Source organism: Idiotropiscis lumnitzeri, chromosome 10 (assembly GCF_059441095.1).
Source record: "Idiotropiscis lumnitzeri isolate Australia: NSW breed Sydney's pygmy pipehorse chromosome 10, RoL_Ilum_1.0, whole genome shotgun sequence".
NCBI lineage: Eukaryota > Metazoa > Chordata > Actinopteri > Syngnathiformes > Syngnathidae > Idiotropiscis > Idiotropiscis lumnitzeri.
This window is the reverse complement of record NC_142400.1, coordinates 20,409,055-20,427,645: the sequence shown is the minus strand read 5'-3', so window position 1 is coordinate 20,427,645 and position 18,591 is coordinate 20,409,055. Positions and strand designations below refer to the sequence as shown.

The window sequence follows — 18,591 nt, the reverse complement described above, 5'->3', positions numbered from 1 at the left end:
TTGATTTATGCAGTTTATGTTTGTGTTGTCACGCTCGTGTGCTCTGAATACATCCGTATGTGCACGTCAATGCCATTTTACGTGCTTGCATGCGTCACTGGATTCGGTTTCGGTGTGAGAAAGGCCCCTCCTCTTTGCCTACGCCCCACCCCTTCTCCTGTGTGTATAAAAGAATGCATCGTCTCATGCACTCACAATCTAACCACTGAAGCAAACCTCCTCGTCCGCACACATGGCTGCAGGTAAGTAACAGAAAATTACATTTATTTTGTGTTAGTTTCAGGCTTTTTATTGCTGCACAATATTATTAATATCAGTTATTTTTAAATGCTTTAATATAGGTGTTTTTATTTTATTTTTTAAGTGTCACGTTATTTTACAAAATACAGTATTTAAAAAGTGCTATGATGGACCCTTAAATCTGATAACATGTGCATGATGATAAAAAAAAAAATAATTGAATTTAAATCCAGTTGAGTTAAAATGTTCCATTCAATAAGTGTTACAGTATGCTGTGAACCATTGAAACTGGACGAAATATTTCACATTACCATTTAAAATAATCCATCAATTTCTGATCGGTGCAATTAAACCTATGTAATGAGTATGCAATTTATTCCATTGGTGTAAATCATCTCTTTGCTTTCCTGGAGTTAATGTTTAAAAGTGCATAGTGGTGGTAAAATGAAGACGAGTGGAGGTTGAGAACTTCCACACATAGCAGCCCATCCTTAACAACCATTTGAATAATATTGACTATTTGACTGGTTTTATCATGTGGTAAATAATTTGCTAATTAATTCCTGTCATTGCTGATTTGATAAACATTGACTGAGGCAAACAACACATGGACAAAAGAAGAAATTAAAGATTATTGGTTGTTACCTTTCACCTGACACTACCGTGTGTGCGCGGGTCTGTGTCGGGGTGTGTGTGTGTGTGTGAGTTGTGGCGTGTGCGTGTGTGTTCAAATGACAGCCTCATTGTCACACGACACAAGGGCTTATACCTTTCACATGACTCTTAATTGTGATTGTGTTGTCTCATCTTCTCAGCTGGGGAGCATACATTTGTTTAAGTAACAGGCAACACAGTGAATTTAAAGTCGTGTATTATAACATTTATTTGTATTTTTAACACTTACCTCTTGTCTGCAGGCATGAATGTAGTTATCTACGTGGCCGTTTTTCTAGCTGCTGTGTCCAAGGTATCGCTGAGTCTACCCTCACAATCCATTGTGAGTGAAACACACACGCATGCACACCCGCACGCACGCACACACACACACAAATGAGAACATTAATATTGTTCTGACTTCAGGGATCTTACTTTGCTTTATGCGGCAGTCACATTATGTCTACAAGGGAAATGTAGTTGGTCCACATATGACAAGGATGACAAGAATGATCACACACACACGCCAAGAGCAATAATATGACTTCAGGGGTGTGTTTTGCTGCGCTTTGTGGGGCTGCCGCATTATGTCTAGGGAAAAATATCTCCACCGAAAAGGTCGTAAGTCAAAAGTTGGTCCGTGTATGATAAACGCACACTTGGTATGATGGTTTCAGATGTTTTTTTTCCATTGCCTTTTGGACATTATCAGTCAATTTAACTTAACAGCACAGGCCAAGAAATGTGGACACATATTCCATGAGGAAAGCTGGTCGACAACAAAAATTTATTAGACTGGGAAGGCACAAAGACAAACCATATGTCCTTAAGAATACTTTGGAGACACGCCTCTCTCATCATCTCCAGATGACACCCAACAGATCTGATGGCCAGTCGTATAACCACACGCGCCAGGCTCGCTCAACTGGAGCGCTTCCCTCGGGAAAGCAGGCCAACTACAACCAATCCCCAGAAGACGCAGAGGCTTTCAACACCTTGAGTCAGCTCCTGGTCAGACTCATCTCCAGGAAAGGTACGAGATAATGTGCTTGGTGAGCGCGATGACAAACGGAGATGAGAAACTTTCTCCCTCAAGCTTCCTCTCCAATCGAATGTTGAGTCTACATTCAATCATGTTGTGTTGCAGTCTGGCCGTCAGGCGTTTGCCGCCACCCTAGTAGTTTTAATTTGCGGCAGAAAAGTGATGGGACCTATAGTGATGTTTTGTTCGAAAACCCATTGATCACACAACAGTCACACATGGAGACACTTCAGAGCAGTTATTCTCAAACACTGTGCCATGGCACATTAGTGTGGCATGAGAAATCATTGAGAGTGCAAACCTTAATTGGCACAAACTGGTCAAAAACATTAATTCTTTTTTTTTTTTTAAATCAGATATTTATCAGAGAGTAACAATTTCGACATTAACTTTTTGAGCTGATTCCAAATCTGAGCTAATTATCCCCTTTAGCACGTCAAGTTTTCATGAAAAATAAAAATAAAAAATAAGGATAATAAAAAATAAAAAGAATTTATCAAAATGATTGCATGGCACATGCGCACGCTCGTGCGCGCACCCACAACTGTGCACACACTTAGACACGTTCCCTCACTTCTCTTCTGGCAATCACTGCAGTTTTTATGGAATAAAATTGTACTACTTGTACAACACCATAGCGATGCATTGCTGTGGAAGGAAAAATCATTAATTAGTATTTGGTGTCACCTGGTGATTTAGGGAGGTTAGCGCTCTAAATCCCCCATTTCTTTTACCCATTATTCAGTCCCCTGTGAAGGGATTTGTACTGTAATCATGGGAAATGCATTACAAAACATCAGGTCTATTAAAAATTGTGAGTTACAATGGGAGTCAAATAGACATGCAATGTTTTAAAATTAAAATAAATAAATAAACTCCAATACTGCACAAGGGATAAAAATAAAAAAAATAAACATATCGGAAAGATCTGGTGTGGTCGAAAAAAAAGCAAAGACACTTTTTAAATCAGCGTCCAAACTACATTTTGGGACACTTTCAGCCAATCTCTCATCAAAATTTGCTGTTCACCAGTGCTATTAATTATTCAATGAAGATGACGTTCATCTTTCTACACGGGCGACGTGTAATGACTGGCAGAAAATGGAAATGCTCTTACGTAGGTGGCAGAACGTACGATTAACGTGTTCATCGAATGCTTCCCATTCGAACAACAGAATCATTTAGTTAAACTAAACAGGGGCAGATTTCATACTACTGCATTTTTTTAATATTTGATGGCATGTCGTGAGATTTTTTAAATTTAAAATAAGTGACTTGGTTCAATAAAGGTGGTGAAACACTGTTGTAGAACACCATCAGAATTGTTTACACCCGTCACTTCATGAAACCAATGTGACATTGACGCATGGTTGTCTCTTCTAGGCATGCCCTACCAAAGCAGATCCTCCATCGCGAGCAGAGCCAGCGGTCTTGCGACTGAGCACAGGATAAAGGACCGAGATTACGAGGGATGGATGGACTTTGGGAGGCGTAGCGCAGAGGCGTTGGAATACTCCTAAAAGCCCACCTTCCTCTCTTTCCATGCAGATCTCCAATCGTCAACATTGCCAAAAAGCTCTCCCACGATACATGTCCTACATGCAGTGGCCAAATGTGACACAAGTGTACAGTTAAGACCAAAATGATTATTCACACTCTTGCATGATATGTGAATTTTTATTTGGTGTTTGGAAGCAAATGACACAAGATAGAGGCAAAAGACACTCAGAAGTTGGCTTCCCATTACTAATGCAAATTGAGCGTAACAATCTTTTATGCCATATTAGGCAAGTTTCTTGACCATTTTTGCATTATCTACAACATTCTAGTCATACCACTCAATTTAAAACATTGGATTAGTCTGTTGTGAGAAAAGTATCAGTTTTGAATAAAAATACAAAACATAAAAGGAAAAAATGTCATATATATATATATATATATATATATATATACATATACATATATATATATATATATATACATATACATATATATATATATACATATACATATATATATATATATATACACACACACATACACACAAACGCACGCACACACACACACACACGTATCCATAACGGTTTTTTGCCTAAATAAGGAGTCTAAATAATTTTGTCTTAACTGCATACTGTCCATTTATCAGTGGTAAATCAATTTAATGAAAATAAATACTGCTGCAAATCTTAATGCTAAGATTCTAAAAACTTTTTAAACTACATAAAACATGAAAATCTTCCGTCTTATTTTGATTTTTTTTTTTTTCAATATGCAGATATGATGTACTATATCCACGTGATAATCTCATTAAAACAATTTGTGTCTGAGTGGTCATCATTGTTTCTTGGTCCCAAGTTGTTGCTTACTTACTGTTCTCAATCTTATATTTGCAGGAGTAGAATATTAGAATTTGACTTATTTTCACATTCTGCAACAGTGTAAAAGGTGTTATGTTCAATTTATTATATGCAAATTAATAAATTTAAGATGAAGGTATCTAGTCTTGATGCTTATGTTAGGCAAAGTCCATGCAGTTTTAGCTAAAACAATCCAAGATGTCAACTATTACAGATTATTAAATGGAACAGTCTTTGTTTTATTTCAACTGGTCTTTGCACACAATTGTAACGGTTTGACTTCCCCTCTGCTCTGTCTGCGGTGTTACCACTGCAATTGATGGCACAAAATTAATTCAAATCATATCTAAAATGCATGACTTAATTCATCACAATTTTGTCATTGCATTTTCCTCTAGCTTTATGCCTGCTTGTATTTTGAGTATATGCTTGCCATTTTATTTTTAGAATCCATGACTGTGATTGGTATCGCAAACAATTTCCCATCCATTAAAAACGCTCATCATAGTGTAAATTCAAACTTATCTCTTCAAAGATCAAACTTGCATAGGAAGACAAAAAAATTCTTGTTGTGCAAGTTACTTCTTCTCCTTTACTCAATATGTGAGGAGTAAAGCTGCACTTCCTTTAACAGTAATTGATTAAATTCGTGCCGAGGTCCTGAACTTAATCGTTACCGCGTTACCAAACTCAGCAACTGAAATATTACAAAAAATTTAGTAACGAGTCATATTACTTGGTTAGTGCCAAAATGTAATATTACTGTACCACATTTTTCCAACACGTTAGCTCAAACACTATACATAAAGTCTATATGACAGAGCACAATTACAAAAAAAACTACCATTGATCTGTCATGCACTCAGAATAGATTTCAATGCTTGTTTGAGCCAGTTTTTGATCTGCAACAAAAGAAATTCAGCTTTTTGGCACACCCATCTGAGAATAAATGTACACAACAGCATTTCCTGCATAGATTTCTTCTCTATATTAAAATAAAAAAATGAATCAAGCTTATTTTTATGCATCTCTTTACTTCTCAATTTATACGCATTTACAATTTATACGTCTGCACACTTCTGGGTGTGAATACAAGTGACAAACTAACCCCCCCTCAAATTCATACATCGACATTGATCCATTTGCATTAAGGCATCATGAGACACAAAGGGAAAGTTGCCTCATACAAAGCTGAATGTACAATAACACAGTAAACATGAACAGCCACACCATCAAAACTTATAACAAAATAAAGACTTTTCTATTTCTAATTAAACGAAAACAGAAAGTGCCTGAAGGTATATAATCACTTAACAACTCATTACAATACTAATACAATAAATGCAGACCCAGGAACAGCGGGTCGCAACAATTTAATATTGAGAACTGTGTGAGTGTTAGTTATGCTATATTTTGGAGGGTTAACCTCAGCTGACCAAGTGGCTGGTCATAGTTTTAGGATAGGAACGTAAAAAAATGTAAATCTTTTATTGTCAGGTAATTCATTTCTTAAAATGGCTCATTTTATAGTGCCACAGAATATCTAAGAGGAGGAATGTGCTGCTCTAATATAATTCTCAACCTTTCCCAATTGGTTAAATATTCACAAAGCTGAGATACAATCGGCTGCAAATGTAAGTGCAGAGTGTCATGAAAAACAAAACCACCCAAAACACATTCATTGTGACAGAAAATCAAATATAAAAGTTCTCAAAAAGACATTTTGGCACAAATGAATCTGACTTGTTCTAACTTTAAGGGGTCAATCCTTCCATGAATTGTGTGCGTCTCATTGCACGGCAGGACCAATACTCAAATGTCTATTAGCTGCTATGTCACAGTTATGATGGCATGTACGAGAGTAAAAAAAAGTTAATAAATGAGATCATTAAAAACATAGACAACTCATTGAGTGCATTCAGGACATGATGGTTTAAGAGTTAAAGCCCTAGACTTTATTAGAGGATATTGCTTGTATTTTATAAGGGCGCAAACAAAGCATGTGGTTGCAGTCAGCCTCGTTGACACATTTATACATACAAGTCCAGTACTTGTAACAAGGCTTAGCTGGTTATACAGAAAAAAAAGAAATCAAGACAACTAAATATAAAAGTGAGGTGAATCATAGCCTTATATTAGTGAAATATGCTTTTGTATCATTTAAGACAAAGCTCCCCCACACTATCAATACCAGACTCATGTAAACTCATGTCTACTTTTCTATTTGGAAATATGAGTTACCCAGACTATATTTAAAGAAACAAATATTTTTTTATTCTTAACATAATTCTCTACATGTACAATAAAAAAATGCAGGTGTGTGACAGGTGTAGCGTATGACACTGCCATGCCTCTGATACAAACTACTATCTTTGGTTGCTAAAATATAAGAATTGAACACTTTCTATGTACCATAAGTGAGGTTTGGAAACACAATCAATAAAGCTGTGTGTGTTTAAGTGCAGGTAGGGTGAGGTCATTTAAACGTTAAGTCTTCTTAATGGCTTGACTGTGGTTTTGCATCATATATACATACATACAGCGATGACTAACTGCACAAAATTCAAAAATATTGGACTCATTCATGATGACGACCACTTTCCAGCAATTTGATCACATGCAGATGTTTGCATCAGTGAAAATGTCCCATGGCCTCTGCAGCCTTCACTCTTACCACAGGGTCGGGATCTTGGAGCAGCATCACTAGGCCTGACGATGAATATACATACACATTCACATTAAAGATAAATATTTATGTATAGCGAAGCCCCACTATACTGCATGTCATCTTTTGTGCTGAGATATTTTAGATTTTGAGTGATGGTTTTTATGGGGTTCTTACAGTATACAAAGTGAGTTGGAATTTAGAATTGTGCCACAACATGCCAAAATGCACTGAGCTCTACTACCAGACGCAGCATAATCAAACGCAAGTAAAAGAGGCAGAAAAGTACCCCTAAGATTAGGCATGGGCAAACTATAGCCCGGGGGCCACATGCGGCCCGTTAAATGTTTTAATCCGGCCGGCCAAACTTGAAAAAAATTAAATGAATAAACCTTGTTAATGTTTTATTTTCTAAATACTCTGGTGTGTCAAACATATTTTGTTGTAATGCCTTTGTTCATTACATTTTTACATACATTTACATAAAATTAAATGTAATTTTCTTTCTCTGATGAGGTGAGGTTACCAAAACACTCCATCCAGCTGCTCCTGGTCCGGCCCCTCTGTAAATTTTAGAAACCATTGTGGCCCCCCAATCAAAAAGTTTGCCCCCCCCCCTGCCTAAAATGCTTGTTTCCACAGAACATCAGCTATTTCAATATTTATATTGTGACATATGCCGTGTTTTTATGTGTCGCTGCTTTCTGTGCGTGTGTGTGTGTGTGTGTAGCAGTTGTTTGGCTGAAACCTTATAATAACTCCAACATCTATGCTAATTCTGTTTGCCTGTCTGTGGTGGTTCACATTGTACGTTATCGATAAACCAGCGGACTTTTGCAAAGTATAGGCAACATTTTGGAGTAACACGTCTTCTTTTTTCCAAGTATTGTTATACGATGGTCTCCTATTTCTTGAGAGTGAGACATTCCTAAAGCATACTTTAAAATGTGTGCCTTGAGTCTAAATGTATGATTGCATGTAAACCTTGCGAGAGGCCAAAACGGCACTCAAAAAAAATAAGATAAACATCACTTTTTCCTATGTCACAAATGTTATTTCCCCCACAATAACCAATACTGTAATTCTATTTAAAATGTGAGAAAGACGCTTCACCTTTAGTGACGGTGCCCATGTTGAGGTGAGAGTAATGCTCCTCTGGAAGGTTCCCCAGCAGAAACCCTGAAACACACATGCACTTATTAGCACCTTCCTAACAAATTTGCAGAAAAATTGCTAAATTCAGAGAATGTTGACGAGCAATCAGTGACTATATACCTATGAACATTGCAGCCCCTGCTCGGACTTCAGACCAGTTGCTCTTGAAGAACTGGAGAACGGAGATGTGGTAGAAGTTCAGCATGCCTGGAAAGTCTTGGATCTACAAAAATGGCAAACATATACTCATGATAGGATAGATTTAGAATTTGATTGTAACCAGTGCGCGAATACAAAATCTGAACATTTTTAAATCCAAGCAGTTTGCCATGACCGGCAACTTTCCTGTTAACGTTATTTTTGCAGCGAGCGGCTCTGATTGGTCAATCACAGAAGCGAGGAAATCTTGGCCTCGGCTATTTTACTGTGATTACAGTAGGGGAGACGGGAATTGATTATTTTAGCGTGATGTGGAGGCTGCCGAGTTACGGTTCAACTGTCTTTCATATTAACTGGCTCGTGATTGCAGCTATGGCTGATCAGGCAATGTCAGTCCAGTAATTTTGTGTTCCAAATTCAAAGATTCGTCACCAGCTATTAAAAAAGTGAAATGAATTAGCTTGGTTACAAGTCCCGACTGGCTGCAACAAATTGTAAACATAAAAAAAATAACATAATAATGAAAATATAGTCAAACTTAAATAAAATAAAAAAGGTACAGAGCAGTAATTGAACCCGTGACTCAAAGGAATAAATATAGCAGCTTCGAGGTGAGCACGCTACCCACTACACCACAGCTGGCACACTTTACCCGGCGTAGAATTTGGACTTGTAGTTTGGTTTGTCACAAACGTCAGCTATGACAAGTCACGTGCCATTTTATGTATCTTTTCAACACAGCCGCCGCTTAAAGTGAAGGTTCCATCTATCAATATCCATGTTCAATTTATCGACATCTATGTGCCAGCGGTTGCCTGCCTGAAATGTACACATTTTGCTCCCTTTTTCTAATGCCCCCGCAGCATTTCAAAATGTCTTGCGCAGCTTGGGAATGTTGTGCTGTTGGCGTTTGGACGAACAACGAGAAAATAGAGGCCAAATTGCAGCGGTTGTATTTTATATGGGGAGAGGAGGATCAATACACTTGAGTCGAGAGCCGCACGACCACGGGCTGCCACGTAACTAATAGAACGCCATTCCTGTGCAGTGACAAGAAATATTATAGTCTACTATAGGTTTTTTAATAGGTATGGTAATAAGTTGAAAACACAACTACACTATTAAAAAATGTCATAGTAGGTCCTTCTGTGCTGCATTTATTTTATTTATTTTTATTTAATAATAGTGTTATGACACCATTGCTATCTTTATATACCGCGGTACACCATGTCACTGTAATACCGCCCACACCTACACCCTATCTAGACTGGTCGCCAGTCAGTCGACGGGCATGCATACCACAAGTTCACCGTTGCCCTATTCTGAATAATCTTCCCACGTCCTTTGTACAACCTGTCTTGTCGGTCTCTCTCACCAGATACTTGGTGAGATCATTGATGAACTCTCCATAGTGCAAGCTCTTGTCCTCATGGAGGTGGTTCTGAAACATGGCTGTGATCTGCTCCGAGCCCACCATTGGAGCGCACACACGCATTGCATACTTACACGCCTGAAAACAAATAAAAACCTATTTGTAGAGGAAATAATAGTTCCTTGTGTACCATGCCAACATCTTGCAGGCTTGTGCATGTGTGGCAACACTTTTCCTACCTTGACCACATGTGGGTTCGGATCAACCAGGTGTAGAAGCAGGCTGACCAGAACGTTGTGTATCTGGTCCTTGAACACTGGCTCTCCAGAGCCAAACTTGGATAGTTTTCCCATTAGGTGAATAGAAGCACAGCGAATCTCATCATTCTCCTGGACAGCCACAAACACAGTCGCTAATATTAGCATGTCTCTTTTTGCAGAATAGGATTTGAACTGCAAATAAGAATGTTTTTTAACTTACACTCTCTAAAAATGGTTTGATCTTCATGAAAATATAAACCACTAGTAGGTGGACATTCTTCTTATCCAGGTAGACCAGAACTTTCGACAGACCTGACATTGCCTCGAGAGTAATGAGCTTGCCTGTGTAAAAGATCAGACAACCCCCCCCCCTCAAAAATTAAACAGTGACATCTCATCCAGGTACAGTTAGTGAGTCGTCGTTTTAATCAAACTAGACAAACTATGGTTCACTAGTGGTGAAAAAGTGCCCTGGCCATGGAAGCGCACATATGATATTAATTGAAAAACATGAGACCAATGATATTTTTACTACAATTAAAGTTTTTGCTTTAGTTATTTTGCTAAGTTTTATTAAGATTTATAAATGGGAAATTTTGTTTGACTTAGTTATCCTTTGTTTTGTTTTTTATTTAAAAAACACTTGACCCTTTAATTAATTTAATTCATAAACTAATCGTAATAATTACGTCAGTTAATATTAGCCACGCTCACCTTGATGCGCGCATGCACCATGAATACACACCCTTGGCTATCAAAATTCATGGATTTTTTTTGCATTATGAAAAGTAACCAAGACCAAGTCTAAAGCGCTATTATCAGACCAGAGAGCAGGAAATTCCTCAAACACACCCAAACTATGATGTTGTCCCACATGCTAACTACCTGGGTCATCTTTTTCCTCCATGCCTGAACTCATGGCCGCTAGTAGTTCTTTAGCATATTTGTTCACCTGCAGGGAAGAAAGTAATTAATAGTGAACTGTTCTTGTTATATCAGCAATTGTGTGTGTCTACCTTTTCAGGTGATCCCACAGCAATGTTTCCAAGACCCCGCACGGCCAACATGCGGACAGAGGAGCAAGGATCCGATATCCTTTCCATCATGTTATTCATTAATACGTCAATAAACATCAACTCCGTGGACACGTGATGGTTCAAGAGCTAGCAAGAAAGAGTCAGTTGCTTCAGAATATTATAAAGAAAACCCAAAAACTAAAGAACAACTTTGCGAAGACTAAAAGATTTGACATGAATTGTGCATAGTTTGGGGTTTTACTCGCTAGTTGTCACCTCAGAGAAGAAAGCTGTGACGGTGATACGCTGACACTCATAAATGTTGTTCAATGAAGGGCATAAACATTCAACAATGGCCGGCAACCTGGGACCGGCATGTTTCGCCATGGCCCTGTTGACAAGAGAAATACACCTTTAATGAAACCGCTTGGCCAGAGGAAGGTATATGGGGAATGGAAAATAGTGAAAAGACAACAAGTAGTACCACTTGTCATATTTATTGATAATCTACACTTCTTACCGATTATTTTTCTCTAAATAATAGTACAGAACTCACATTGTTACAATTACTGGAAGCAGTCGTAGTTGTAAATGTGGAAGAAATGGCAGTAGTACAAACCCAAATTCTAATTAAGTTTAGTAAAACATAAAAACAGAATACAATGATTTGCAACTCTTTGAATCTGCTTTATATCCAATTGAATAAACTACAAAGACATTATAATTACTGTTGAAACTGAAACTTTTTTTTATTTTTTAAAATATTCCCTAATTCTTAATTTGATGCCTGAATCAAATAATAGGGTATTTGGGGAAAAAAATATAAACTGCCTTTTGTGGCTTGGTTAACTCCAGTAGTAATTTTGGTCAATCAGACGAAGTTATGTCTGAAGCGCAGCAGCGACTTTGTGGGCTAAAACAACATTTGAGTAAGCGTGGTTTCTTCAAAAGTGATCAGCAGAGACAGCAACTGTGTCAGGTTGTCAGCATCAAAGTGCGCCCAGTCATTTAAGGCTATTAACTTCTGCGCTGCTAAGATAGCGCTGCTCGGTCTGCGCTAACAAAGCTAACTCTACAAAAATAGCGTTACAGCAGCTACTAAATTTACAAAAACCAAGCTAACTTTTTGGGGAGTTTCCATCGACTAAAACTATCACAAGTAGGAATGACTATATGTGCCGAAAACTGATAAGTATTTTCCTCCAAAAGACTAAGACTAAATCTGAAATGCCAGCCAAAAACAACACTGTCTTACGATGTTACATAAAAATTTAAAGAATAGCTTCCTATAGTTTTTGTCAGGCGTGCTGCCCCAGCACCCTGAGGGCTGTGTGCATGTGTGCATGCAACTGCCTTGCAGGTTTGGTGCATTGATGTTGTCAGCAGGTGAATTCCATCGCCCTAATCACTGTGACTATTTAAGATGCTCTGAGACGCCTACACATCGCCAGATTGTCTACACGCGTTCACAAGTTTGTAGCTACAGTGCCTTAGACTAACTTAAGCCTACCCCAAATTATTTATATCGTCTTTTCCTTAATCACAGATAGTTTGTCTTTACTGCTTGCCTGTCTGCGTCCTTGCCTCGCACTCTTGACCCACTTGCCACCCTGTTGGGCCTCCACTCATCCTACGTTACACTGGAATTCCACAATAAACATTTTGTTTTCACCACCAACCCACACCTCTATATTTCTGCATCTGGGTCCACCTATCGCCCCAACTCCCTGACAGTTTTCTAGAGTATATAATGCTCTCCCAAATTTCAAAATAAGACATTTAAAATTTCACTTCTCTTTATTTTAATTTTAAACAAAAACAAAAGGTGCAACAAGTTCCCAGGTTCAGCAGCATCTCTTATAAAGGTAAATGAAAATGTAATCAATTGTTTGCATCTTAGTTCTGAAGCTTGCTCATGTGCGGTTTTAAACCTGCTCATAATAAATAATCTATAAGCTAGTGATGTGCTCTACTGTACCGAGGCGCCGAAGCGTGTTCCGAGTAAACCGGAACGCTTGTGGCCACGCCCGAAGAATGTGAAAAATGTGTTGCTACGTCCGAAGCCTCGCGAGTTTGGGCTACCTACGTCATCGCCAACACATGGTTTCACGGGTGATTTGAAATAAAATGGCGTACCGAGGCGACAATGATCTTACAGGTGACACTGACACAGCCAACTCGCATCTTCAAACCTCAATCGGATACGGTTTGCAATGGACTCATCATTTACAATTAAAAAGAAGAGAACATCCCCGGTCTGGGATCATTGAGCAGATCTCTCCTAAAAAGGTACAAATTATAATAAGCGTGAGTATACTGGCAGAGGAGCTTAACTGCTTCTTTGCTCGCTTTGACTCGCCCCAACCGTCACACCCCCGCACTTCATGCTCCAACCCCCCCCCACTCATCGTAGAGGAACACGATGTGAGGCGCGCGTTCCTGGCGGTTAACCCCAGGAAAGCTCCTGGACCCGACGGAATACCAGGCAAGGTCCTCAGAGCATGTGCCCACCAACTGGCACATGTTTTCTGCAGGATCTTCAACCGCTCCCTGGCTCAAGCACCTGGCTCAAGCAGTCATCCCCTCCTGCTTGAAAACTTCCACCATTATTCCTGTCCCCAAAAAGTCACCCGCCGTCCACCTGAATGACTACCGTCCTGTTGCTCTCACACCAGTCATCATGAAGTGCTTCGAGAGGCTGGTTCTCCAGCATATCAGGGACTGCCTTCCTCCCACTCTGGACCCCTACCAGTTTGCATACCGGGCTAACAGATCCACTGAGGACGCCATCGACACTGCTCTGCATGTTGTGCTGGGCCACCTGGAACAACAGCAGAGCTATGCAAGGATGCTCTTTGTGGACTACAGCTCGGCATTCAACACGATCATCCCAGACATCCTCGTCGCCAAACTGGACATTCTCGGCCTCCCTGCCCTCACACGCATCTGGATTAAGGACTTTCTGACCAACAGATCCCAGACTGTGTTGCTCGGCCCCTACACGTCCTCCACCCGCATGCTGAGCACCGGTTCCCCTCAAGGATGCGTGCTGAGCCCTCTCCTGTACGCCATCTACACCTACGACTGCAGCCCGGCCCACGGCAACAACACCATCGTCAAGTTTGCTGACGACACGACAGTGGTCGGTCTGATCTCGGAAGGTGACGAGACAGCCTACAGAGAGGAGGTAAAGAGACTGACAGCTTGGTGCAAGGACAACAGACTGCACCTTAACACTGCAAAAACAAAGGAGATTGTCGTCGACTTCAGGAGGAACAAGACGGTGCCGCCCCCCCTCTGCATCGAAGGCGTGTGTGTGGAAAGGGTCCACACGTTCAAGTTCCTGGGAGTACAGATCTCCGACGACCTGTCTTGGACTCACAACACCACAGCAGTGGTAAAGAAGGTCCACCAGCGTCTGCACTTCCTGAGAGTCCTCAGGAAATTCAACCTGGACAGGAAGCTGCTGCTAGCCTTCTACCACTCGTCCATCGAGAGCCTGTTGACGTACTGTGTCTCCACCTGGTACAGCGGCTGCACTGAGGCGGACAGAGTGAGGCTCCAGAGGACAGTCAAAACAGCGCAAAGGATTATTGGCTGCCCTCTCCCCTCACTGTCGGACATCTACACCGCCCGGTGCCTCAGAAGGGCTCTCAACATCGTCAAAGACAATACCCACCCAAACTCACACCTGTTCGACCTGATGCCCTCTGGCAGGCGCTACAGATGCATCAAATCGAGGACCAATAGACTGAGAAACAGTTTCTTTCCGAGAGCCATCTCCATTCTGAACTCTCACACACACACGAGAACACCCTTACCTTGCAGAACAGCATTGTGATGTGTTTTTATATACACTATTCAGTACTAAATTCCATTGCACTCTTATTTATTTATCTAATTTATATATTTGTCTGTATAATTGTTGTATTGCACTGGAGAGGGGAGCCCTCTAATCTCGTTGCACACTTGAGTACAATGACAATAAAGGGATTTCTATTCTATTCTATTCTATATATTGTAAATTATTGTGACAACAGAGTATATCCCTCGTTTGAATGTCTTACTTCTACTTGCTGATATTTCAAAAGTTGAAGTGTAAACTTTGTTCTAAAGTACTTGAGTACCAAGAGAACACTTCATATATGTTGAGGCAATATTGGGCACAGCATGAAAATGAGGAGACAACTCAAATCGAACCACACTCAGGTAAGCCATTTTAACATGAATTGAAAAAGCAGCGTAGCTTACCATGTATGTTTCAAATGTGAAAGATGAAATAAATGACATCTTTCATTAATAGGCCTACTCTGTTTCGGTTTAACTGCAGTAGATAAGAATGCAGTGGAAGAGGCATTGATCAATATGGTAATTGAAGATTGCCAGCCCTTCAGTTTTGTGGAGGACACAGGGTTCAGGAAGCTTATCCAAGCTTTTGATCCTACATATGTTCTCTCCACCAGGCAGGTGTGTATAAGAGCACATGAAAAAGAGCGTTTTAAAAAAAAAAAAAAAAAGAAAACTCGCTACTTCTGTTGCCTCGCAAATATCTTACAAATGCTGCCGTGTGAGTTTGTTTTTTTTTGCGAGATATTCCCCATTCCCCCATAACTGCTCTTCCAATAGTGTTCTTTCTCCTTTCCTTTAGACTTTGAAAGCCATGGTGGAGGAGAGGTAGCAGCAGGCAAAGGAGAAGGACTAAGAGCTTGTAGCGAGGTGCAGTGAGCCTAACAACAGATATGTGGACCAGCATCAACACAGATGCATATCTGGCAGTCACTTGTCATTTCATTGACGAGCACACCTCTGCACTCAGCTGTTAGGTGTGCTCCATTTTGCTGACCGCCATACAGCTGAGAATATGGCTGCCGGTAGATCGCCACTCATGGCACAATGGGGCATTTCCTCCAAAGTAACTTGCCTTGAGACGGATGGTGCAGCCAACATGGCAGCATATGCCAGAGAGCTTCATCTGCGCCGTACACATTAAATCTGCTAGTGAAAAAGGCACTGGTATTAAACACTGAGCAGCCTGAGATCTGTCTTCAGTGTAGGAGGATAGTTGGCTACTTCGAAAGCAGTACCACTGCAAAGGTGATTTCCTTTATTACACAGCAGTATTCAAATTAATGCTGAATGACTTGAATAACGTTTTGTTTCCTATTTTATTTTTTATAGGCAAGGCTGACAATGGTGCAGGAGCAAATGAAGCCTACGGAGCTTGTGCTGAAGATCATTCAAGAGCTAAGTTGACATCCATAACTGCTTTCACACCTCTTTCAAACAATAATGACCTTTTATGTTCAGGTGGAGACACGATGGAATAGCACCTTCCACATGCTGCATGTACAACCTCAGGGAAGCTGTGGGAGCAGCCCTGGCATGCCTACACGCTGACATTACCCCACTCACATCCCACCAGTTGAGGCTCATTTCTGAGAGTCTGCAGGTGCTGTCCCCATTTAAGGATGCCACCGTAGAGCTCTCAGAGAGGAGAGTGTCTGGGTCCAAGGTCATACCACTTTTGCCCATGCTGCACCACACCTTGGAGGATGACATGGGAACTATACAAATGGAGGAGAGCAAAGCAATGGCTGAGGGTCTTAAAAAACAACTGAGAGACAAGCTCTACAGTCTACAACCTCCAAGCCATGGGCATCATGTCACTGGCAACACTGCTGAATCCCAGGTTTGTATCATCTGTCTACTAGTGCCAACAAATGAGCAACTGCCTCTTGTTGAACAGTTCACAACTGCAATGAGTCTCATTGTCATTTGCAGGTTCAAGAAGACACGCTCCTTTAGCCCGAATAAGAGGAGGCTCCCAGCTGAATGTGCGACAGTGATCCACCACAGGGCATCTTCTTCTTCCTCCTCCTCCAACCCATCGGCTTCACCAACACAACCGGAAACATCATACATACGGATACATTCTAATGGTGTTAATTAAGGAAAGCAGGAAATGAGTTTGCTGTTAGTCTGTTTGTTGTGTCTTAGGTGACAAACTGTGGCGGGGATTAGACCACACAGTCAGACAAGGACCCAGAGACCGCAGATGCGAGTGTGGAGGTCCACACTTACCTGGGGGAACCCAACATAAGCAGGATGTCAAACCCCCTGGACAACTGGAAACTGCACAAATACGTCTACCCAAACCTCTACAAACTAGCAATAACCTTTCTCTGCCTCATCTGTCCTTTGCAAAAGACGATTTTCAAAAGCAGAAGAAATCTTATCTAAAAAAAAAAAGAAACTGTTTTAAAGCCAAACACTTTGGAAATGCTAGTATTCCTCAATAAAAAATTAATGAAAGGTGTGTCTTGTTCCTTGGTTATATGTCAATGTCTAAAATAAAGCAATAATGCTTTCAATTAACGCGCACACGCAGGGTTCAGGAAGCACGCCCACGTACACACGCACATATCACAACTCCCTGCCCCTTTGACCCCATCAAATCCATGGTATCATTTTATCATTCTGCCTGTCATGGCATTTATTTTTTGCATGAAGACGCAATAGAACAAATGAAGCCTTATGATGCCTCGGCCCAGGAGCGAACCAGTTGGATGGAAATCCTCATTGTTTCCCATCACTAATAAAAACTACTGTAACTACTGTATTGTCACGACCCTAAGGCGTAACATATTATTGGGTGCAGGCATGTCAAAACAGACCGTCGCACTCACGAGTCAATGACAGCCTAGGCACCATACTATGTATGGTCACGGTGTTACATCATAGCCATAACTATCACCCAACATCAACTAAATAGCATACTAGCAAACAATTAAACAATCAAGGAACAAAGACAGACAATTAACACAAAACATGCCTCTCTCAAGTCCCAGGTGCAGCGAAGCATTCTGGGAGTGCTTCAGCCTCAGCCAATCAGATGGCTGGTTAGAAGGATGTCGTGAGTGGATGTTGTGATGTTACTTGCTTGCAATAACATCACTGATAAGACAGACTACGACATCGTGGACAGCGGCTCTTTTATCCATGCACGTACATACATGCAACAGGTCGGTTAAAACTGACTGTAGTTTCAAAATGTTCACCAACAGATGGTGCTAACCTATTGTGTACTCAGCTGTGTCTTCTTGACTTGGGAAGTATGTTCTCCATATTATTATTTTTTAACTTATCTATTTTAACTGACATAATGTTATGTGTATCATCCTTCGTGAGTGTTTGTAATTTTCAATGTTCGAAAAGTTAAAGGGGGAAAAAAAAAAAAAAAAGAGAAGCTCATCTTCCTGCTTCCTCCTCTTGTGATGATGTTGAATTCTCTCGCGGCTGCTCGTTTCCAATGTCCCTCCGCGTAACTTATAGCTTGCAGTTTAAACTCTGCTTCGTATGTGTGTCTCTCCGGGTGCCATTTTTTGGCGGTCCTTAGGCAAAGCAATGTTATGCACAATGCACATACCGGCTCTACAAATCAGCACCTACCGGCGGCGTGCCTTTCTGTCCTCTTTCACCCCCCCCTGCACCTGTTAATATCTGTATACTGTCGTCAGTAACATCCCATTACCTCTATATAAACAGCGTGTCGGCAGGAAATTCTCCCAGTCAGTCCAGCGGAGCGCTCAATTAAGTCCCAACATTTACAGCTTTTTGGAACTCAGTCCACGCATAAGACACGCATTATAAGTCAATTTTGGAGAAAATCTA

General features: G+C 40.6%; 2 protein-coding genes and 1 pseudogene across 3 annotated transcripts in view; 2 read left to right on the top strand and 1 right to left on the bottom strand.

The window, feature by feature from the left end:
• Positions 1–210: 210 nt before the first annotated feature.
• LOC148329622 (cholecystokinin-like) lies at positions 211–3,876 on the top strand. The gene is made up of 4 exons (XM_088306881.1): positions 211–242; positions 1,158–1,237; positions 1,762–1,927; positions 3,320–3,876. The coding sequence occupies exons 1-4, from the start codon at positions 233–235 to the stop codon at positions 3,454–3,456; spliced, it is 393 nt and encodes a 130-aa protein (XP_088163007.1). The 5' UTR covers positions 211–232; the 3' UTR covers positions 3,457–3,876.
• A 1,431-nt stretch (positions 3,877–5,307) lies between these two features.
• The window catches only part of mroh1 (maestro heat-like repeat family member 1), a 46,000-nt gene continuing 32,716 nt past the window's right edge, over positions 5,308–18,591 (bottom strand). For both annotated transcript variants that reach the window (XM_088306381.1, XM_088306382.1), the window contains 9 exons: positions 11,197–11,311; positions 10,921–11,067; positions 10,790–10,856; positions 10,125–10,246; positions 9,884–10,033; positions 9,648–9,782; positions 8,234–8,336; positions 8,072–8,137; positions 5,308–7,002 (listed from right to left, as the gene is read on the bottom strand). In XM_088306381.1, coding sequence (XP_088162507.1) covers positions 6,926–7,002; positions 8,072–8,137; positions 8,234–8,336; positions 9,648–9,782; positions 9,884–10,033; positions 10,125–10,246; positions 10,790–10,856; positions 10,921–11,067; positions 11,197–11,311 — 982 coding nt within the window. In that variant the 3' untranslated portion in view covers positions 5,308–6,925. The remainder of the gene's footprint in view (positions 7,003–8,071; positions 8,138–8,233; positions 8,337–9,647; positions 9,783–9,883; positions 10,034–10,124; positions 10,247–10,789; positions 10,857–10,920; positions 11,068–11,196; positions 11,312–18,591) is intronic.
• On the top strand, positions 16,511–18,514 carry LOC148329621 (uncharacterized; annotated as a pseudogene).